Raw genomic sequence first — 23,609 nt, 5'->3', positions numbered from 1 at the left:
TCCTGGAATGCATCTGTAAGAAATCAGTAAATAAAAAATGGAATATTAAGGGAAAAAAAAAGAGGATTTAGTCATTAGTTAATACTATATGTATCAGTCTAAACCCACAAACATGAACAATACCGGATATGGAGAAATGAATGCCTACCAAATAAATAAGAAACACTGAAAATCTTTGGGAATGGACAACTCAACAATTCTGGATCTAGCAGTAAATCCCCTGTGAACCCACAGAGGACTCTGAATATCAGTATTTGGTAAGCATTTAAATATTTGAAGAGTTTTTTAAGCAGTTGAACAAGCATGAGTATTGTAAGTGCATGTGGTGTATTTTTAAAGGAGCACAATTTCAGTAAACTAAGGAAATAAATGTCTTTCAGCTACAAAATTAGAAGAATTTGAGGTACATAGCAATGGACTCTGTTCCACTCCACACTTAGACAAACAGAAGAAAGGAGCAGTTAAAAAAAAACAGACAAGAAACTATTTCTATTCAGCTTCTGTAACAGATGCAATACTTAAGAAATGAAATACTAGGTACATATTCCAGAACTGTCAGAATCTGATTAGCATTCTCTTCATTACTAATACCTGATGCTTTCTAAAGGACAACTAGTAAAACAATTCAAGTTGTAGACATTACAAGTAAGGTTTTATGCTTCTAGTTTTTCAAAAGAGTAAATTCTAGCAGGGAATACATAAAAAAAGATTTACTATTCATATTCACATATTTTAACTACAGTAGTTTAAGAACACATAGTTAGCTACTGTTAGACTGAATCTCCCAATATCTTCTTGCTTGTATTTACATACCCATGCCCATCCAGTCTGATGTTTCCAACAAAGTCATAGAGATGTCGGTTTGGGCTCTCACATTCAATTCTGCCTGAAAGTTGCATCAAGCTTTCTGTGTCCTTGATGTCTGATGTTAGTGGCAAACCCTGTGAGAAAAAATTCATTTATCATGACATTAAAAAACACTATAGAATAACAAGTCTATGTATTATAAAACTGATAGTGCAAGACCAGAACACAATCATCCCTACAGGAGCAAAATGGGCCAGCTACACTTTACTGTCGCACTGCTGGATGCTACAGAGAAAAAGTCACCTTGGCATCTGAAAACACCATGACCAAGACAGGGTCACAATCCATCAGAGAGCTCAGCAAGAATGTCCCTGCACAGCAACAGCACACTCAGTAAAAAACTGCTATTCCCCACCTGTCCCTATACCTGCAAGGACAATACTGGCATCATCAGCTTCTTTCTGCAGGGCTTCTGCTTCATCATCTACTCTCTAGAAACAAAGCCAATACCCAAACTACTTATGTTTCTACCTACTTTCCCAAAGCAAAACCCTAAAATAAAGCACAAAGAACGAATTAGGAGTAACCACTCTTTCCTCCACTTTTAGGATGCCAATAACCCATAGCTTTTTATTCAAACCACTAAAATTTCAGAGTCTTCTAAAACATCCATGGATGTAATATAATGTTTTTATAAGCAATAATAGACAAAAATAACATTAGCAATAATCTCAAAAGTGAAATTCCTACCTGTCGAATTTTTAAGTTTGTCTCACCATCTAAGTTAGATGTTTCAATGTAGCACATGGCCTGTGGTTCACTATTAAGAAAAAAAAAATCCTGAATTAAAAATTATAATGGCAAAATCCATAAACTTGCTGCAATATTGTAATATTTAATTATGCAAACAGGTTTTTCTTATCAGCTCTTCAGAACTAGAATAATTTACAGCCACATCTATAAAAACTAACACAACTTTACATTTTCAGAGAAGCTTGCCAAAACCTATTTTCTTAAATGAAACAGTGATAAAAGTGCTGTACACAGCAGAAGTTTTCTATCTTTATACATGAGATTATGATATGGGCACAGCATTGTGCATTTGTAGTGCCTACTACAGCAGGCAGCAGGAGTTCAACACAAAAGTTTCCCTGCCAAGGGTTTTCTTATAAAGGAAGTTTAAATTATGGATAACGTAATACAGTTTTTGAAATATATTCTCCTTCTGCCATTTCAAAAACTTTTTTATAAATTAAAAGTTTTAAGTTCACACAGAATATTACTACTTGAATGCTTCATCTATTTGGCACATACTGAGAAATTTCTAAATTACTCAAGTCAGCTCCCATTTTCTGGGCATGAGGACAGAACACCTACTACTGAAATCCAAGACAGAAAGAAGTTTTGATTCTGGAAAGGATCAAGGAAGTCATAAAAACCTCTTAAAACTTAAAAGGTTTACTCTCTACACCACTTTAAAGCGTCTAGTGTTTCCCTTCCTTCTAGTATGAAATTCAGGAATCTAGTGTTTTTAAAATTTTCTTTATTAATGCAACAGTGGCTACTAACACGTGACTTAATTTTAGACTATTTGCAGGATAATGTTAAGCATGTTACTCTAAAACAATTTTGTACAGTACAAGCAATAAAATGTGACAAATCATTATCATAAGGTGCTTTCAGGCTACTGTTTTGTTCTTGGCAAACTTTTCTAAAAATATAAATAACTTTTATTTAGACTGGATATAACCACCTGTGTGAGACATTTTCACAATTCTAACACTTTTATTAGTTAACAATAAAAAACAAACAGTATTTTTTGTAAAGCGCTTTTAGAACAAACTAAGGCAGCAAAGACACTTTAAGTGAGACATGCTTAATTGCAGTAACTGTAGCAGATTACAGTGACCTCCAAAGTAAATTAGTTAGATCAAGGCAGGCCCATTGATTGGTTAGGGAAAAACAAAGTGTGGTAAGAGTGCAGACAATAGCAGAAAGCTGACATGTCTAAGAAACATGCATTTTGTCACAATACACAAGAACAATGCTGCTTTTGCCATCACATGCAGCAGAGATTGTGCAACATCCAAGTTTGTGCAGAGGGTCCTCTACCAGTCCTACCAACGTTAAACTATATTCTTTGCTGTAAATAGTGGGTTGGTAAACACATGTATCTTCCTTTTAAACATTTATTTACCCTGATGTTTAACTGTATTTATTCAATGGCAACTTGTTCAATAAAATTTCATGGGAGTAGTGTAAAAACCAAGAGGAGTGAAACAATTTTAATTTCTTGGAGTGTTACTGTGTATTTACACTTTAATGATCTGTACTTTTATAAACTGAACCCTTTCTAAATTTTGTAAATACGTAGATTTTGTTGAAGAAAGGTGAATAGTAAAGCAAAGGTTATCAACATGGCAGCGTTATTCATATTTGGTATATGAGGACCCACATACACATATCCTGTGCAACTACTTTATTCTAACCTTGATGACAGACTGATGAGATCAGCTGGGAGATGTTCCCCATTGGTCACTTTCACTACTTCCCCTACTGCCACCTACATATCCCAGTTTGAAATGATTAGAACAGAAAAATAAGTGACAGGGAAAAAAAGAACCAACAAAACAAAACAAAACAAATGAACAAAGACAAAAAGACAAGAGTTTGAAATTATTATTCAAACAATACATGTTAATTAAAATGTCTGATGACAATTTTTTCAAAATCTATTTTAATCAGGTCAGAAAGAAAAGTGCTTGAACACTTTCATTTTTACTCAAATGTTTTCTTTTACTGTAAGGCATAAACTCTAAGCTGCAAAACCACTGACATTGTACTGCAAATATAAAAAACTGTTATGCCTGTTTCTCAACTGACCAAGTTTCTCGCCACTACATACATCAATTAAAAAAATAAAAGCCATAACAACAGATTTTCCATCAACTCCTCTGAAGAGCCAGGTAACAAGTACCTTTTCTATGTAGACATGCTGAAAATTATTTTGTAATTTTTTCCGTTTTGGAAAATTCTGTGTACACTGAACTAGCAGGAACCATACAGAATTAAATCACAGAAGTTTGTGTTCTTCCACTGTAAGAGATTGTAGTTTCCTAATATAATTAAGATCCTCTTGTTCTCCACAAACTGCTGCTGCTGGTAGAAAGAACCAAATATTATTACCTTGAATTAAAGCCAGGCCCACAGACTTGCATTGCTTTTGGAACCTAAAACGTAACTGGGCATCAATAAACACCTGAAAGCAAAACTGATGAGAGTGTCTTCTTGGAGAATACATGGCCACATGGAGATGAGAGATGGAGAGCACATGCTGGTGTGCAGGCAAAATTAGAGGTCGTGTAAGTAGTACAGGCTTCTCTCCTGGAAAGAAGGCTGATACACGATCCTAGCAATATAACTAGGGAGGAAGTTTTAGCTGGAAGAAATGCCTGGACTGGGCCCAGAAGAGCAATCGTGATTCAAAGAGTCCCCACTACAAACTGAATCCTAGAAGAAAACCTGACAGGAAAATTCCATGTGAGTAACAGTTGGATACACATAGTGTGTTCTGACAATGGCACTAAAGAGGGGTTGAAGTGGAAACAGTCCTGACCAAGTCCAGTAGCAGCTAACTATTATTTTCACTATCAACTTGTGATGTAAAATTCCTTCAGCAGGAACAAGGATTGCAAAGTAGGCTTTTCAGGCAGTTGGTATTTTCCTGTGTGTAAACCACAACTGTGATGCAAGTGTCCTCCAAATGTGAAAGGGCAAAGCTGTGAAGACACCTAAGCACAGACTCAAATCTAGGGGATTACTCAAGAAGATTATGAAGAAGCTGCTCTGAGAGGCTGCAATCTGTTCCCCCTGCAAGACACTAGGGTAGCATGACAGAAGTTATTTCCAGGCCAATAGAACAAGTGTCCTTGATGCATGGTATATTGCCTGTGAAAATACTGGTGGAGAAGCACCAATAAAATTTATAAATGCTTCTCAAAGTACAGAAGTAAAAGGTTTACAGATAACACTTGATACAAGCTAAGTTATGACTAACATTAGCACTGAAGACAGACTGTGGGGAAAATTTACAGTATTATCTGGCAACTACTTTACACTTAATAATAATTTAATACAAGTGTTTTAGAAACAGCTACACTTAATTTTGAGATATAATGGAAGACAGAGAAACACTGTACTAGTCTATACCACAGTCTGTCAACAGAAATGCTTAGGATCCTAACTTATTAATTGCAGGCATGAGTGGATTAATTAACTTCAGTGGGGCCAGAGGGTTTATACCTAGATTGTTGTCATATACATGACACTTCTGCTTGTGCCAGAAAAAAAAAATTACAACACATTCACATTCAAATAATATTCATAATATTCATTAAAAAGGATTCTTAGCATACGTAGTCTGTTGACCTGATCAAATAGATGTTGAAAAATGTGCATCTTCCACTTAAGATGTGGATTTCTTAAATAAAACTGTCCAAGGAAATGATGATAAACAACCTCTGATTGTCCACGTAAAGAGTCACAGCATGACACGCTATAAATTAAGTCTTTCACTGATGAAATTATTCATAATATATATATTAGATAATAAAGTGAGTGTTCAGACCGTGCTAATTTGATGATTCACATCTCATGTTCACTTTTTTTCCTGATTCAATTATCAAACTGGAGACTATATAATTTAAAAACCATTTCTGTTCCCTGTAATATATCCATTTTGATTTACTTATGGGATGAAATTTGTTGGATACATATCAAAAAGCCAACACGGTTAAAAATGGCAGTTGAAGTCCAATTTTTAGACAGAGAATCAGCCTTTTTTGTAGTATATCCAACAACAAAATAACAGACTACATTTTTCTTAGGGGTAAATTGAATGGCAGTGTAATTTCAAAACTGCAATTGTCACAGTTTAAAAAAAACAACATTGCCTTAAATGATAAATGACCAAATGAACAAAAGACTACAGAACAGCAGCACTTTTGTTTATTCTTTATTTCCTTGGAGCAATCACAAATAAATAAATAAATGCAGGGTAGAGAAACCAGCCTCTACACTATAAGCATCAGTGGGCATCTCTACCTTGATGAGAGCAGTACAGTGTCAGCAGGTATATACTCTTTGCCTTTTATTATAACTATATCTCCAACATCTACCTGAAAGAAAACTGGGAATTGGTTAATGGTCTCAAACAAAATGTATTACCCCCTTGTTTTAAGCACAGTAAATGTTTACCTGCGGAATTTGCTAGCAAGACTGTTAGAAACTCACACACTTAGAGGAATTACACTGTGCAACTGGAGTTCTGCTCAAAAGTTATTGGAATTCTTTGGAAAGCTAATCTTTAGTAAGCCTAATGAGCCAAATAAGCCTAATCTTTAATAGCCTTCTCTATGCAGTTTTTTAATTTTGCTGCTTTTGTAAAATACTTTAGTGAAAGACTGAAGTTGAGTTGAAGAAGAGACTAATCTCACCTAAGACCACAGCTTTGTTGTACCACACTATATCCTTGATTCTTCAAAGCTATAAGCCAATTTCTGCTGAACCTTGCCTCCAAATTACTGTGGGTGAAATTTTCTTCAAGCATTCAGGTATGGAAGCCATTAAAACTAAGTGACTAGATGGTAGCAGAACATGATGTTCTTGAAACATACCTTAAAGAGGCCCTTCCTAAGCACTGCATATATGTCTTAGAGGTTCTCATGATTTAAGCCAATGAAGTTCAACAAATACACAAAGGAACGAGTTTCCATAAAATAGTTTCTGCCTTGGCAAACCAAATAATAGTAAGGAAGCGCATAATTTTGCCATATGCCATCATATTATTCAACTTATTTCCACTGAACTTAAAGTCCACCAGTTTGCACTCATGCCATCAAAACTGACTTGACTTCAAAATATGCTTTGAGAGACAAATATCAACAAACAAAAATAAAATACAAGAGATTATACATCTCCCATAATACCAGTTATTTTTTATCAGTAACAATTACTTGGAGAAATGAAACAAATAATAAATATGCATTATGCTCTAAAAGTGACAAATAAAGACACACACCTTTTCCCAGTGGACAATTTCCCATGCACCATTTCGTAGAACTAAAAAAAAAGGAAAAAAGAATTTTCCAGTCACACAATCTAACTGCAAGATAGAGATATGTGCTAGATTTCTTATGAAAAGCCAAAAAGACACATCTCATTTACATAATATTTTACAACATGCCTTGTTTCTATGAATTCAGGTCAAGCATTTCAATGATACAGCACATATTCTTTGTAACAGTTTTTATACCATTGAATCTTATTACAAAATTAATCAGAATATTTTACAGGTTTTGAGAATTGAATAAATCTGATACAGATTTTATGATAATGTGTTTTCCAGAATAAATCAGTAATTAGAATAAAAAGTTCCAAAGTTAAAAAGTTATTAAATTGTTGGGAGGGGGTGAGAGGAACATCTTCAAGATTCACAAAAAGTGTTAGAAGGCGTATTAGAATTTATCTATTCTGCTATTTGCATTAGAGAACTTTAGGATCACTACAGTCCCTTCCTCCACAAATATACTGAAAATCCCCCAAATCAATGCTATTTAGAGTAGTATTTAGTATAGTGTTCCCCTGGTAGTCGCAATTACTATTGTAACCACATTCCACCACTCTAGTTTTGAGTGTTACTATTATAATACAAAAACCATGCCTTGTTGCCAGTTGTCAAGATTGCGTTTTCAGAGAATAATAAAAGTAACTTTTTTTAGCCCCAGTAACTGAAGAGTGATGTGCAAAAAGAAAAGGCAAACATATTGCTATGCATCAATACTCAGATAACTTTTCCAGATTTCACTTTCACCGTGTCTTCCAGTGAAGTTCTTTCAAACTGTCAGAAAGCTTAAGTTCTCAATCAGGACCAAGTTCTTCTGGAAGAGTGTGTTGACTTGAAAAAAATGGATCAAAATCTAGTAATACATATTGTACATACATTTAAGTCTTCCTGGATGTTCTGTCCAGACTGACCCCTCTTCTTGTGTATTTCAATAATTTCTGCAATCATTACTTTACCTGCTTAGTAATTCTTTCTGCTTCATAACTCTTCCCCTTCCTTCCCCCATATTTATTAGTGCTGATATGCTCAGGGCAATGGTAGATGGAGCAATCTCCCTTTCTGACAGAAAGCAAGATATTTTAACAACTGTCTCACCAACCAGCTGATCATTATATAAAATCTATTTTGACAAACCATTTCCCTCCACTGGTAAAACTATAGATTCAGTGATGACTGGTTGTAACACTCTCCCCTAAGGAACCCAAGCCATTTGATAACTGTGCTACCAACTACCTACTTCCATCCCCTTGTGTCAGAAATACTGTTTGTGGGGTCATGGCACCAACCAGATCAAAGAACTGATGAGAATTAAAAATATACCTTGCAACAATCCAGACAACTGAGTTTCCCAAATAGCTACTGTATAATAAGTGCCACTGGACTTCTGCAGGTCTGAAATATAAGTAAGTCACCAGATGTGGCCAGGGGCTTTGTAAGAAGGAGCTTCTGGCTGCAGAGGGAAGGTCCTGTCCTGCCCAGGTCAGGGTGCCATGCCAAAGTACATGCCCTCACTGCTTTATGCATGCTGCCTCCAAGGTTTGTTGGACCCTTTGATGAGGCAGGTTAACCCACTACATGGAAGTACACAATCATTCTTTCTTTCTGGATTTGTTTCCAGTTGCTTTAACTGGTTAAAATCAGCTCATGAACAGATGAGTCAGACACATGAAAACATGCTGAGCCACCTGAAATCTCAAGAGTACTCTGACCCTAGCTTGATCCAGCAAGCTTTTAAGGACAATTAACATATACTAACATTCAAGTAAATCCATTTTCTTATGAGAACTAAAAAGGAAGTGGTGTTGCCATGCACCTTTTACATAATGGTTAGAGAACTTGTGCCATGAAGTCTTACATAGCCTGACTTTTGCATTTCTATCTCCCACTTTTCAGCTGTCTCTAACAACTAGTTTTTAAAAGCATGTTCCAGCTGCCCTACAGAAGGCTACTTCATCACATTGCAGAAATGCAGATTTAATCCTGTCAAAATGCCTGACGGTGTCCCACTGTATCATATATGCACGCAGCCTGAGGTAACAAAAGTTATCTCTAATGCAGCCTAATACACCCAAATCCTCTGCAAAAGGTTTTTTATAGTAGTGGACATTTAGAAAGGTAGTTACTTAAGATTAACCAAGATACAGATGGTCATTAAGGAAAAGAAAGTTGAAGGGAGACCCATACAGAACCTACACAAGCATATACCATTTCACTAACAATTTTGTGTGTTTAAAAGACAACCAAAGGTGGAGCTGGATATACAATGTACTATGCACACTGTTGCTATTAAGAGTCGCAGAACTGCTGAATACATGAAAGCAAAGTAAGAGAGTACCATACTGATTAATTTTTTAATTATTGCTTTGATAATGGATTGTATTTGACAATACATTAACAAATTGTTTTGACAGGACACTAGGATTAATGCTGTGTTGATGTGAATCGCATTAGCTTAAGAAATGTGTTTCTCAGTGCCAGCAATATTTCATTTATCCTCATCACACATTTAACTTCCAAGATACTCTTTTGCACGCATGGAACATTCAGGAATTTTAGGAACAGTTACCAAAGACCCTGATTAGACATAAACAAGAAGAGTCAAAAATGAGAGTAAAACAAGACTTTTATTAAAACTTTGTATACTCTGGACAAAAAGAAAAATTGAAAAGGCATTTTAAGATTTCACTGCCACCAAAACTGTTCTTTGTAGTCTCAAAATCTATGAATAATTGCTGAAAGAATTTTGGATGTCTACATTAAATTTTCCTTTGTTTTTATGTTTCACTAAGAAGTTGTCTGTTTCTCCAGGCCTGTTCTCTGGAGATTTCTATTTCCAGTGCTTTCAGTCAAGTGTTTTGTCTCCCTGTCTGAATCTCTCCACACCTGCTATTGAGCTTAGTATTTTCTACATGCCCAGTAGTTTCCTATCTTGCCCTCCCAGCCCCCATAAATTTTACAGGAAAGATTTACATACAATTTATGTAGGCTTTACAATTCATGTTTCCAGTATTACACAGTGCTACACAATTTTTTAACTTTAACCAATGACTACATTCTTCCCTAAAAACCTTAAGGTTATTTTCTATTATATATTTAAAAATGTTTCCATGTACAATTTTTCTCTTTGTAGTATTTTTCTTACCTTCTGAAATCAAATTCATATGACACTCATTCCTCCTCCTGTTTATTGAAACAGGACCATTTCCATCACAAGAGGTCTACCTCAGAACAAATAGCATGAAAAGCTGAAGAGCAGAAAAGCAGGAACCTAAACTCTGACTTCCTACCTGACAAGTGTGTTTAGGACATATTAATATCTCCCTCACTTTCTCAGCTAAAATAATCCCTCGATTTAATACTACTTTTCTTTATCAAAATCTATTTAAAAAAAATTACATTCCAATGTTTTGGTTAGGGTACAGTGACTAAATAGTTCATCATCTCTAATCAAACTGATACATTGATTTCATAAAAAAAACAACAAATCAAACCCAAAAGAACTCTGTAAGTCTTTATCCACTGTTTTGAAGTACCATAGAAAGATGGTTCTATTTTTTGATGCTTCCTTCCTATTGCTGTCTGAAAAAAATTGCACGTGTAGTCAGAAATGCAGACTTTTAATTATAATGTAGGCCCACTAAATATACAGGTGATTATCATCTTTTAACGACAGCATCACCTGCGCTAAATGAGTAAATGTTCAAGCTTCTTCAGAACCTCACAACCTTAATCCAGAATATATTCTATTTTGTGGGGCTAATGTCACTGCAAATTATTATTTCAACTGTTTACATTACAAATTTTGAAATAATCTGCACACACAATTTCACATTCAATTACTGTCAGTAGTTCAAACTGTATTACTACTACATGCAAAAATTCAACCCCTCCCTCCCCTCCAAAAAAAGGTTAAAAAAACTTCCTACCTTGAGTTTGTTTCTTGTTCACCGCGTTATCAGCTTTATGCCTTTTCTAAATTAAAAATGCAGAGTGGTTAAAGACTTTGGTTGATAAAATAAAACTTTCATACTTTAATAAAAACCAGATATTAACCCTCCTGCTCATCTATTCAATAAACCATCTAAATATTTAAACAGGACTATTAATTACTTGTGTAGTTATGAACACGAGGAAAGTCATTCCTGGTTCCAGACTAATTTTGTTGTACTAAAATATCCTCTCCTGTGGGCAATCTCTATCTAAACAAGTTCCTTATACAAGAACTGGTGCATTTGAGTGTCGTAACTTTGCCCTTTCCTGGAACTGGGAGATGATTCTACCACAGCAAAGATCATGGAACAATTCTTCATCTAAGTGTCTCACACAGACATCTGAAGTCAAGCAATGACTGCGTAAACATAAGACTTCACTTCCACAAAGCTGCCTGCAGACTTCAACAACAGTAGCAAACAGACACACAAAAAATCGACAGCACACCCCCCAAACAGGCCATGATGCTCCTCAGCTTTAATACAGCTGTGAGAAATCTTTTGACAGTAATCTTTTGATGCAGCTATTAACAGCCAGCATTTTCAAGGTATTTCCAAACAGATATAAAAACCTTAGGAGAGTACTAGTTCAAACACACTATTTAGGACTAATGAACTCCGTTTTTCCCAAGCAGGAACATGTTTTGGAAAATTAATTTAAACAGAATTAACTGGTTTATGTAAACTTTCTAAACAGACATTTAAAATTCATGGCTTTGAGACACAAACAAAATCAGAAGCATGCTTGTGAAAATGAAAGAAAAGTAAGTCAAGCTACTTGAGTGATTTATTGTCAATAAAATGTTGATATGACTGAGCTAGCAGGTCTTAAAAGGGCCCCTTATAACTTTGCAAAATTGAAGTATTATTTTTCACTAGATTTTCACAGATTACCAGCAGATTCTTCTTTCAAAAAGATGGCTGACTGTACAGATAAATAACCTTTGATCAAAGGGGAAGCATAACTTGACCAAAGCACAGGGTGAATCTCCTCCATTTCAAAAAGATTAATGTCCAGTGCTTTCTGAGCCATGATGGGTGAAAACCACTGCAAAAAGCTGACAATCTAGCACTGCATGTCACAAATCTTGCTAGCACCTTTGAAGCATACATGGAAAACACAAGCTGTTCATGAATATCTTCTGCTAACATCTTTCTCTTCTTGGTATTTCATTCCAGAAAAAGGAACATTTGGTTCTTGACCTAGAAGTATTATTTTGATAAGTATATTATTGATATCAATATACAAGGTTTCCATCCAAAAGCTTTGTTAGATGAGAATTACCATTCCTGGAGATTCTAGATATCTCACTATGTAAAATCCCGAGACATAATGAAAATTAAAGGTTAAGGGAAAACACTCTGAATATTTTACTATGCAGAAAGTGGTCAGCTTTCTCAGCAAAACCCAGTACAGCTGTATTGCTTTTAAGTATCTCTGTAACATCTGGTAATGAGAACTTTATTTAGCTGATATATGTAAATCCCACTAAACCTGATCCCTGTCTTTCTCCCCTGCCACAGCAAACTGTACATTTCAGGTTGCAAAGACCAAATACTAGAAATAAATGACAAAACAAAAGCAACTGGATGAGATAATTTTAAAAAGGACACTTTGTACGCTAGTAGCAGTCTCAGTTTTATATTTGCCTAGACACTGACAGATGGTATAAGTCTGTAAGCATTAACAGCAGAATGGTTAAAAATATCTGAAAGAACATGAATTGATTTTATGGCTTTTTTTCAAAAGGGGTTTTGTTTATGTAAAGAGAAAGCAACAAAGGCATTTAAGGAGAAGCTGACTGTAAGACAGCAAAAACTAAACATGCCAAATAGAAAAACAAATTAATGGAAACCTCATTGTGTTTTGTAGGACCACTCAATTCTGTGACCTAGGAGCATTATAAGACCCAGAGGGCTTATATCTTGCTTGCTATCCGTTCACACAGGTTACTGACAAGACAACCAAGTTGACTGTTTCAAAAAAGGCAGCATGTGACCAACCACCCTCCATTTTAAGCCTCCTGTGCAGCTCAACACCCTAGCTCTTGGTCATGTTTCTGCACATGTATTGTAATTCTGCTCAAACACAATCGGATGTTCCCAGGGAGCTTAATATTTGTGTGCAGAGAAAGACTATACTACCTGCAACACTTTCCAAAACTCCAGAGAAGAGCCCACAAACAGGAACACTACTCCTCAAGTGGGCAAGGTACTCTGCCATATCATGACATATCTAATGCCTTGTCCTTCTCATAACATACTGCTATCACAAAATAGAACAAAAGCAGATAAAGAAATCCTTAGCATCTAGAGTGATTTGGTAAATAATTAAGGGTAATTTAGATCCTTATATACAAAAGACATCAACTAAAAGACTCCATTATTTTAAGCAAGTTAGAGAGACAGGTTTCTGTCATGTGCTGTTAGTGAAGAGAGGGCAGGAAGGCACCGACAAAACCCCAACATTTTTTGTGTAAAGTGAAACAGAAACTGAAATTCCTTTCTCTCCCTTCAAAATAAAGTAAGTCAAAATGGACACTTCTGTGTTGACAATGTCCCATCACTTTTAAAGTTTTCTTTCAACAAGAAGAAAGCAAAACAACCACTTCCACAGACACTGACTGGAAAAAGCCTAGGAAAGCCTAGCATAGGTGGGAGCACCTGCCTAACAAGGACCAATTCCATATTCGTTCCTGGCCATCAGGAGTCAGCAGATCACAATTAGCACTAAGATATGAAATGCTAACAGTAAATTGCACTGGACTGCAGCAACAGGAAAAACTGAATAGGCCTGTTCCCCTTGCTGTCTACAAAACCACGCAAAGTCACAACACTGAAAATATGGATTTTATGCATGTGACATTAGAAATAAAGAGCTGCATCAAATGCTTGGACCTGGATTCGACAACTGGGGAACATTTTTATAATATTATAAATGAAAAAACATGAAAGCTATTTACAAAGTATCACTATTAAATACTTACAATATCCTCTATTATCTCCTTCACTGCAGCTACAGCTAAAATAAATAAGAGAGGAACCAATGTTGTGTAGCGGCCTGTCGGTGATACATCTGGTATTTGCTATGAAAAAAAAAAGGAGAAAAAGTTTTTTGCATCACTGGTTGGAAACATTTTCAATACAAGAAACAGTACTTTCTGTGCAAATAAAGACAAGACAAACAAATTAATTTTTTAGACATGGTGTTGATTATTTCCAAGAGAGATTTATAGTCTTCCATTCAAAAAAAGTTGATACAATAAAAGAATATTTGCATTTGAAACAGTATAGCATTCAATGGTACTATTTTCAGAGTTTTAGTGTTTGCAGAATATTCATATTCCTTTCCTGTGTTTCAAATTGAATTAAAATACTTATTTATAAAATACAACTAAGCTTTCCAGTTTAGATTTTTGTTGGAGTGGACACTAGTCCCAGGTATTTTTGCTTCTTTAGAGTTTTAATCTCTTAAGAGATATTTTTATCATACCAGATACTAACTGACAAATTTCAAATAGCTGCTTTCTGCCAGACTACTGTAAAAAACCCTGTTTTTGCTAACCAAGTATGGGCACAGGTGATGCAAGCAAATATGTATGTAAAGCCAACTGTGAGAAAATGCAGCTGCTTATGTGATCTACATGGATGGTTATCCATAATTATCTTTATATTGACTAGAGTTCTTAATGGAAACACTGATAGTTGAAAAGACTGCTGCCTTCACAGATTTATAACGGGTAATGTGGTGTGACGACAACGAGAACTCTGCAAGAAAAGAGGACACTAACTAGTGATGCCTTAAAGTGGTTAAAAGAGAATCTCTATTTATCATTTCACCTGCAGGAACATCTGAAGTGAGGAAGGAAAAAGTACATATGGCAGTTTATGCGCAATTTTTCAGTAATTTTTTTTTGGTATGTCAATCCCTAACACAATGACCTCCACAACAGACAAATCAACACATTTTAAACAATGCATTTGAAATCATGCAATCAGAAAATGTGTTTTTATCACAAATGTTTGAAATGCAGAACTAGTCAACAGTAATTATGACTGCACCTGAACACAGTTCATTTTTTCATTCATCATCAACTACAGCATTCAAAGAATAGCATACAAAAAAAACCCCACAACCTGTTTTATCAACATCGCAAAATTAAAATATTCTGATAGATGTGCCAAATGTTATGTAGTTCTTCAAAAACGTCTCAGTAAGCTGGGTGAGGGATTTCACTGTACAAACATACCTAATGAAGCTACAGTGGTGTATAAAAAAGACTGTGTGCTTCCTTCCTAATCAGCACACTGTTCAGCTGGTTTACGGGAAATAGTTGCCGTAGTACTGGACTGCACAAGTGGTTTTCTTTGTTCAATATTTATCTCTAAGAATAAATAACCACTTCCCCTCAGCTGCAATTCCTGTCCCTCAAAAGAACCTACAAGATTAAAATTCATAGAGTTCAGATTTTTAGCCCGTACCCTCTAGAAGAAATGCCAACTACAGGTAACAGTTTTCTGTATATGCCAAATATTTTTAAATGGAATTTTCTTTTCACAAGTCTTTTTCACCCAACGGTATTTCAGCTATACTTCACCTGTTTTGCAGAAAAATCTTTTGTGTGCATTTTGTTATCTCCAAGGAGTAAAAAAATCACAAACCCAAGCATTTTATTAAAGATATGTCTACACAACACAGCTGTTCTGAGAGGCCAGCTAGCTTGGAGAGAATGGTACAGTAACGCCCGTATCTCAGTATCTCTGTCTGTAACATAAATGCTCTCTTAGCAAGTTTAAAACATTAGAATCTTATTGTTGATCTTACCTGAAGCAATGCAATAAAAAGAAAAAATGCATTAGCAGCTCTTCTGAACTGGGAATAAAGGAACCTTGGCAGGAAAGTGATTATGTTGTACTTTGCAGTGCTGAAAAGAAGAGACAAAAATACATGCTATTATTACAGTACAAAAAAAATCTTCAAATGTGTTCTTTCCCTCTCACTTATAAAAGCTTTCAAATGGAACAGTTTGCTTTTTGATTTTAAACTGATAAATATTGGATATTAAGTGTGCTTTTGCTAGGCTGGTAGAAGAGAATATAATTCATCCTAGCAACACAATCTCTGCTAAGACATCTTCACAAAATGTTTGAGCTTCTAGCTCTTCGTCAGCCTTTTACATCTCTTTGAGAACAGAGCATCACCATCTAAGGTACTAAAACAATATAGTGAAAACAATCATGCAAAAACTTTTAAGCAAAAGACTTGTAAGAACATTTTAACTTCTTTTTAGGTCGGTCATATTTACTTTGACTTTGCATAAAACAGTCAATATAAGGGGGAACTAATGTATCCTGCAAAAGACCTCAAAAGGCTGTCTAGTAACCAAGCAAAAGACAGAAAGACAAGTTGTATACACCAACAAACAGCATCATAAAATTTCTCAAGGTCATGGAAAATACCACCACACTATTCTCAATGTCTACAAAACGTCTGTACATTATCAAAGGTACCTTCAGAAAACAAATCTATCTGGGACAAGAGGTACCTTTGCAATTCATTTCCTTTGAATTTAGCAACAGAACTGAGAATGTTATCAGATCTAAACACATATTACATACAAGTATTTACTGTATGACTTAAAATTCATCAAAAGCAAACAAAAAACATAGCATAAACCATCAACAAAGTCCCTAAAGCCTGAACCTGAAATTGAAAACTAGTCTTGTAAGCAACCACAGCATCTTTGTAACAGGCTGACTGACAAAGTCAAGTGTTTCCGAGGCACAAACAATACTATGCTCAAGTGCAGTACATCTGCATCAGCTTTCAGCTACCAGGAATAGGTTCAAAGATGAACTGAACTGAAATCTCAAGAACAAATCTAGAGACATGCTGATGGTACCCCTGTAAAGCAGCTGTACCTTCCCCACCCCATTCTTAAAAATTCAGAAGGTCAAGTTTGTAACTGAAACAACTCACTTGTCTCCTCATTTCACTTCTTTGCCCCTGCCAGGGTCTAGCCTGTCATTAGTGGTCACTGGAAATGACAGAGGTAGAATAAACTACATCTTTTCAATTTTGCTATGCAACATGCAATGTTCTGGTGTTTTTGTTAATACCTGACATGATTATTGCAGAATTTGGTTAGCTGGGGCTGATTGATGAATATAGTTCTCACTTCCTCTTGATCAGCTAGTGAAGTTTTCTCTGAAACATCCTCTGTCTTCTCATAGCCTGTAAAAACACAGTATGATTTTCCATATAAACAGATTTACATACACAAGATTCAAGGCACTTCCTGAGACAAAAAGGACACTTATTGTGAACGTGAACTCAATGTATTTGCATTTCTCACCAGTAATGACCCCTGAAAACACAAAAAAGTCTTTTTTATATAGTCAAGATACTCAGTAAAAATCTACACCCCCCCCGACCATAATTACCTTGCAAAGATAACTGAGAGTAGCCTAACAGTGAGACCTGCCAGCTCTCTCTGCACTTGTGATTACATCTTATTAGATCCCATAGACTCTTGTACTGCCCAACTTGTTTAACTGTTCCTTAAACTGCTCCTTCCTCACCAAGGTAAGTATTTTTTGTTTCAGACTTACCAACTGGTATAAGGAACCTGTGGTTCCTGAAGGCTGATCTTATCAGTAGAGACTAAAAGGGAGAATATACTGTTTTACTACACCCAATTCTGTGTCTTTTGCCTCTGGGTTCCTTTCAGCATGCAGAGGCCCCACCTTTCCCACAGCCATCATGTTCCTGCTGTTACACCTGAAGGAGAACAAGAAGGGCATCTACAAGCTGTTCACCAGATGAAACCCGCTGCTTAGACCTCTTGTATGTTCCCTGAGAAGTGACATCAGTATGTTCTTCATTTTGTGTGTGCTTAACTTGAAACAGTTTTATTAGACTCACTGACATTCCCAGCACCTGCCTCCATTGGTCAGTGAAAGCTGAGCTTTATGTATATTCTTCTATGGACTACGAGGAATCTTGCGCCAACCTGCATCCCAACTGTCATCTGTAAAAGGGAATACCAATGTATTCTTCTCTCCCAAGGCTTTCCACTAATAGTTTGTCCACCAGCCACTACATTGCTGACAACAGACCTAAGCAGTATTGAGGCTGGAGCTTGTAAAGTACCAACAGGTAGAGCATAAATCAATCACCATAAAGTTTTAACACGATAACAATAACCTGTGTGTATACAGCTGCTTGTTATATACACACTGTTCATTCCAGATGAGAATAAGACACTGAAAACCCCAATGTTATAATGCAACTGAATACATCAGAATGTACAGCGTGTCAAGGATAATTAAGGCTGTACACGAAAATGCTTATTTGTAGCAGGTACTATAAATGCTTGCAAACGGGTCAGGCAAAATCCAAGTTATTCTCCAGTCCACTGGCCCAGTACATCACCTCTTATGTATTGCATCCAAAACACATTTTGGACAGTATTTTGCAGGGTAAAGTCTCCACACTCTGAGAAAAGGCTCAGCAGAAACTTTTCATTTCATGCCATTTGCCATTCATAATTCACAGACTCTATTATGATACCAGAATCCCCCCTACTGCATTCACCCTCTGCAATTTCTCCATTTCTTTCCTTGACTGATGAAAGGCACACATTCAAACTTCAGTAGGTATCTCAAGAAGTCTCTTCAGAGGAAGGGCAGACAGCCTAACAGACTGGCCCACCTCAACAGATGCCAACACAATACATCTCAAGGAACTGCATGGGCTCATGCAGCAGCCTCAGCTGACAAAAACATAACAAAGTACAAATAAATAAGTAACCAATGAAACAAACCAACACAGCCCCCAAACCAATTAGAGCTTCTTTCAACAAGAGCATCCATGGAAGACCGTATTTTGCTTCCAAACAAGAAATGTTGAAGAAGTACCTCTTTTCAAACACACAGTGTTTACTGGGACTCTTCCTAAACCTATCTTGATTACAAAGTTTCTACATTATTGAAACAACAACAGTAAATTCTCAAGGGTAAACATCACCCAAGTATTTTCCACACCTCTAATTTTTCCATGCCAAAAGGTATGGGATATCCCTTTGGCCAGCTGGGAGTCAGCTGCCCTGGCTGTCTCCCCTCTCAAATTTTTGTGAACTCCCAGCCTTCTCCCTGGCAGGGCAGTATGAGATGCTGACATTTCCTTGATTTCGTGTAAGCACTGCTCAGCAACAACTAAAAAATCAGTGTATAATCAACATTATTCTCATCCTAAATCCAAAACATGGGACTGTATCAGCTACTAGGAAGAAAACTAAGTCTATCCCAGCCAAAGCCAGGACAGTCAGTTTGCTAGCTCATATTCCTGAAGAATGTGGCACAGTTCAAAGACAGAATCATTATGAAAAAGAGGATGCCTTCAGAATTATTTGTTGCAATGCCACGACAGACCTTCAGTGACAGAGCAGGCACTGGGAACCTGACCTATCAGCCTGTCCTTCTGAGGAGTCAGAGCACAGAAGGGAATTTAAATGACCTGCTTAAACTGGCTGATACCACTGACATGGCCAAGCCTGTCTAGAACTAGACCAAATTTCTTCCCTGTTGTGAAACACTGGGATCTAAACAGACATGGCAAAAAAATCCCCAGACACAACTGACTATACCAATCACTACATCTGGTAAAACGTCATATAGTCCTAAAGACCATGAGTAGAAACACCTAAGGATATATTAGGAACTACAAAACCAGACAGTCTGCTGAAGACAATCTGATGACTGCTACAGAATTTCAAAATACATTCCTTCTACATGTGAAAGTCATCTCATCTTACCCAAGTTCAGCTTCACCTAGATTTTGTACAGGTATTTACCTCCACTAACATGAAGAACTAGTTATTACCCACTAGTTTTGGTAGGCAGCATTATGACACCTCAAATCTCTATCCTTTCTCTATGACCAAATATAGTTCACTGAACTCCACCAACACACAGAGGAAAAGGATTAATGCTTCAATCTTCAGAGAACCCTAATAAGAATTGCCAAGAACAATTCCACTCTCCCAGAACCTCACAAAAGAAATAAAATTATTTGAATGATTCCATTTCATATTATTTAATAGATGAATATATTAACTGTGAAGCTATATATAGCTAAAATAACCACAGTTAGTTACTGTATTTAATAAAGTTTTATGTAGGCCAAACTACTCAAAGATTCCCCATGTGTTTTCTGCAATTGCAGAATACATGACACCAATTTCCTAAATTTGTTTAAGAGGGCCAGATCTTCTGTGCCTTGAGCGAGACTTTATTGATACACATACTACTTTAGAATGGTAAGTAGCACATGTTCTTTGCAACAGGATAATGGGACAAAAAAATCTATTAAAACATGATTATAAGCATGTGTGGTTATCCTTCATCAGCCATGAAGAACCTGCAGAGGTTTGGAAGAATGGCACAAAATCAATAGGTCCTTTTTGTTCAAATTCTTTTCTCTCTGCACGTAACCTGTCAATTCTTCTGTGCAACTATTGACCACTTCTCGGGAATGATACATGCACATGTCATTCTGACAGTTCTGATTTGGTTTGTTTCATCTAAGCAAAACAGTTGATTTTTTCTAATAACACTATCAGTATCTCTTCATGTGAGGGCTTAGTTCTTTCTGAGATGACGTCAAGACAGTCCAGCCTGATAAGGTAGTTCATGATCCATGGAAAAGGTCTCTGAAGTAGAAATTAGTTGCTGCAGTGACAGGCAAGAAAAATGAGATTTTTATCCTGAAGCTACAATACAAAAATTCTAGAATAAGGAAAGTAATACTAAGCTTGTCTGTCAGATACCCACAAGTCTTAGGCTACTCTAAGGAAAGGTCCACACCATGACAGCAGTAATGTTGTTTGTGATTACAGTATTACTAGTGTTCCAAGAACACAGAGGGACAGACCCTGCCAGTAACAACTCTGCACAGGGGGTAAAACTTCGGTGGAGTTCTCTGTAAGTAGCCTTATCATCACTGTACATACTGCTTATCTAAGAGACTTGTGTGATTGCCAGAACTAGGTTTTACAGTTCCTTTATGTCCCTGTCAAATACTGAGACCCACATGGCAGAGTGTTGGAGCTCTCCTTTTTAGAAAATAGTAGCATTTACTTACAAAGAGCTGTTTAGAAATGCCAACTACATAGTCCAAATGTGCAGACTAACTAGACTTGGAAGCACTCATCTCAAAAAGAAAAAAAAGGAAGAGACTCATTGACGATGGTTTCACTGTGAATTATGTATAAAAAACCTGAACTAAATATGGGTAAAATTAATTAGTGTCACATTAATGTAAGACTAAGAAAACAATAACATTTCCAAATTTATTGAGTTGTACTATATATATATACATAGTAAAGTACAGTATGAGTTACATAGAATCAACTCCACTGGCACAATGAAAAAACTATCACGTCATTTTGCAAAAGTTAAGTTTCTTAAAAGATGTTTTACATGTATTGTCAGTCCTAAAGGAAGTGGTTTTGGTAAGCTTCTTAAACACAGTATTCAACTGCTTCACAGTCATTCAACCTTGAAAAATAAACCAGACTTTTTTCCCTTGTACTGCCATTGTAAATCTTAGATAGCCAGTTACCTTTAGGGAACACCACATTTATCCAGTTAATAACCATTAGGAATTCTGTAATTAGATAATTTTAAAGAGAGCATCAATTTTCCCAATTTATTTATGCAGTGCTCAGCTTGCAATGAAAACCAATTGTCTAGAACATGGGTAAGTGGAAAAGAACTGAAATTAAGCACTGAAAAATTGGACATTTAACTAGTCTCATTATATGCATCTGCTAATCACTGTGAGTACAGCAGGACTGCTGCTCTGGTTGTATACATCTTTCAAAAGTGTTCCTGAAAGGATGCACATTCTTCCTGTCTTCTTAGAAAGATGCACTCTTCTATTTCTTTGCCGCTAAAATTTCCTAGGCAGAGGCAGAGCCAGACCTCCTACAAACCTACTTTTGGTGAAGGAAGGCATATAACGTGGTAAAACTGGAAAAGAACATCAAGCAAACAGCCCACTTCTAATCTATGTTTCATTGTGCTTTTCCTTGCACAAAAATGAAATAAATATTCTTCGTTTGGAACAAGGAAGAAAGACACAGGGAGGAAGTTTCTGCCTCCCTATACCAAGCATAGCAAAGCAAAAAAACAAACAAGCGAAAAGGAAAAAAAAACCCAAACAACGCAAACACAACCCCTCCCAACAAACAAACACAAAGACAAACAAAAAACACCCACAAAAACTGAGGAAACTTTCAGACAAGGGGACATACCTGCCTCAGTACCTCTTGTGCCATTCATTACCGGGACACTGTTACTGTTACCTACAGCAACCAAAAATCAGATGCTGTCCCAACATACTACTGCTTTGGGCTCCACGATTTCAAATTTATTTCTGCACGCAATAAATCTTACAGTAATGTAATTTCATTGCAGTGATCATTTACACAAGGCAGCTGCTGACACGTTATCTGAAGGCTAAGCAATTCCGCTTAGGCACAAGACATCAGCAAGACCCGAAGCTTCCCGGCACATGCCCTGTATCAGAAAGGCTTATTTCTGATGCTCAGCGCACACGTACAGCTGCACACAAAAGAGAGATCCCGCATGATTCCCGGGCTGAGCACCCCCGGCCATGAGCCACCGCAGCCGCTTGGTGCCGGCGGGCCGCGCAGCCACAGCGGGAAACCGAAACCACCGCTCACCCCGAAACGCTGCCAGCGCTCAGGGGCAAAGTGCTGCCCGGCGTTCACCGGGCATCGACAGCCATACAGACGAGGCCTCCCTAGGAACGCCGGCGCTGCTCACGCCCCAGGCTGGGGTCGGTGCCGCCGCAGCCCCACCGGGGGCGCACGGCACGACCGGAGACCGCGCTGAGGAGCGCGGCGGCAGCGCGACACCGGCTCCCACCGCCCCCTCCCGGCCAGGCGGGCAGACCCCGCCGCAGCTCCGCGCCGGAACACCGGCCAGGCTCCCCCGTCCCTCCGTGCCGGCGGGGAGAGGCGGGCGGCTCTTACCCTCTGCGCGGGAGCGGATCTCGGACACCGTTTTCTGCACCGCCGGCATCGCCGGGGCGGTGGCGCGGCCGCCTCCTTCCAACGGCGCGCCCTGCACCTGCCGCGCGCCGGAGCGCGCTCTGCGCCGCTGCGAGGCCCGGGAGTCCCGACGGCGGCGGCTGCTCCGGCAGCAGCCCGAGGCGGCAGCTCCTCCAGCAGCCCGAGGCTGCGCCTCTGCCCGGCTGCGCCTCTCCCCGCTGGAGGCGCCGCTCCTCACTGACAGCCGCGGCGCCCGCGCTCCGCTCTCACCGGCCCCCTCCGGAACCTACCAACTCCGCCTCCCCCCTCCCCGCCTCCTTGTCCCGAGGCGTCCCGCCGCCATCTCCCCGTCCCTCCGGGCTCAGGCTTGTCGGGTCGCTGCGCCTAACCGAGCACCGGCGCTATGGGGGTCTGCGTCCCGCCTCTGGGGCGAGCGAAGGGCGTCCGATGCGCCCGTCACCCCGTGACGCGGGGGGAATGGAACGCTCCGAGCCTTGGGCCGCTGCCCGGCGCTGGGGGCGGGCGGGGGAAGCCCCGGGGAAGGTCGCCCGGTGTCCCCGGCAGCCGCGGCGGGCGGGACCCGTGCCGTGCCGGGGCGGGCAGTGGCAA

The 23,609-nt window shown here is 38.1% G+C and overlaps 1 protein-coding gene across 6 annotated transcripts in view; it reads right to left on the bottom strand.

Annotated features, from left to right (window-relative positions):
• ATP8A1 (ATPase phospholipid transporting 8A1) overlaps positions 1-23,290 on the bottom strand; it is a 103,510-nt gene extending 80,220 nt beyond the window's left edge. For 2 of the 6 annotated variants that reach the window (XM_085059058.1, XM_085059060.1), the window contains exons 1-9: positions 22,983-23,288; positions 17,041-17,155; positions 15,746-15,845; positions 13,908-14,006; positions 10,858-10,903; positions 6,887-6,927; positions 3,297-3,370; positions 1,558-1,627; positions 814-941 (exon numbers count right to left, since the gene is read on the bottom strand). In XM_085059058.1, the coding sequence (XP_084915184.1) occupies positions 814-941; positions 1,558-1,627; positions 3,297-3,370; positions 6,887-6,927; positions 10,858-10,903; positions 13,908-14,006; positions 15,746-15,845; positions 17,041-17,155; positions 22,983-23,031 (722 nt within the window). In that variant the 5' untranslated portion in view covers positions 23,032-23,288. Of the gene's footprint in view, positions 1-813; positions 942-1,557; positions 1,628-3,296; positions 3,371-5,910; positions 5,985-6,886; positions 6,928-10,857; positions 10,904-13,907; positions 14,007-15,745; positions 15,846-17,040; positions 17,156-22,982 lie in introns of those variants that run through there. The other 4 variants (XM_085059059.1, XM_085059061.1, XM_085059062.1 and 1 more) reach the window with 4 other exon arrangements.
• Between the last annotated feature and the right edge of the window lie 319 nt (positions 23,291-23,609).

Source organism: Lichenostomus cassidix, chromosome 4 (assembly GCF_008360975.1).
Source record: "Lichenostomus cassidix isolate B80296 chromosome 4, HeHo_3.0, whole genome shotgun sequence".
Taxonomy (NCBI): Eukaryota; Metazoa; Chordata; class Aves; order Passeriformes; family Meliphagidae; genus Lichenostomus; species Lichenostomus cassidix.
The sequence above is the reverse complement of the archived record's forward strand: the minus strand, read 5'-3'. Positions and strand labels throughout refer to the sequence as shown.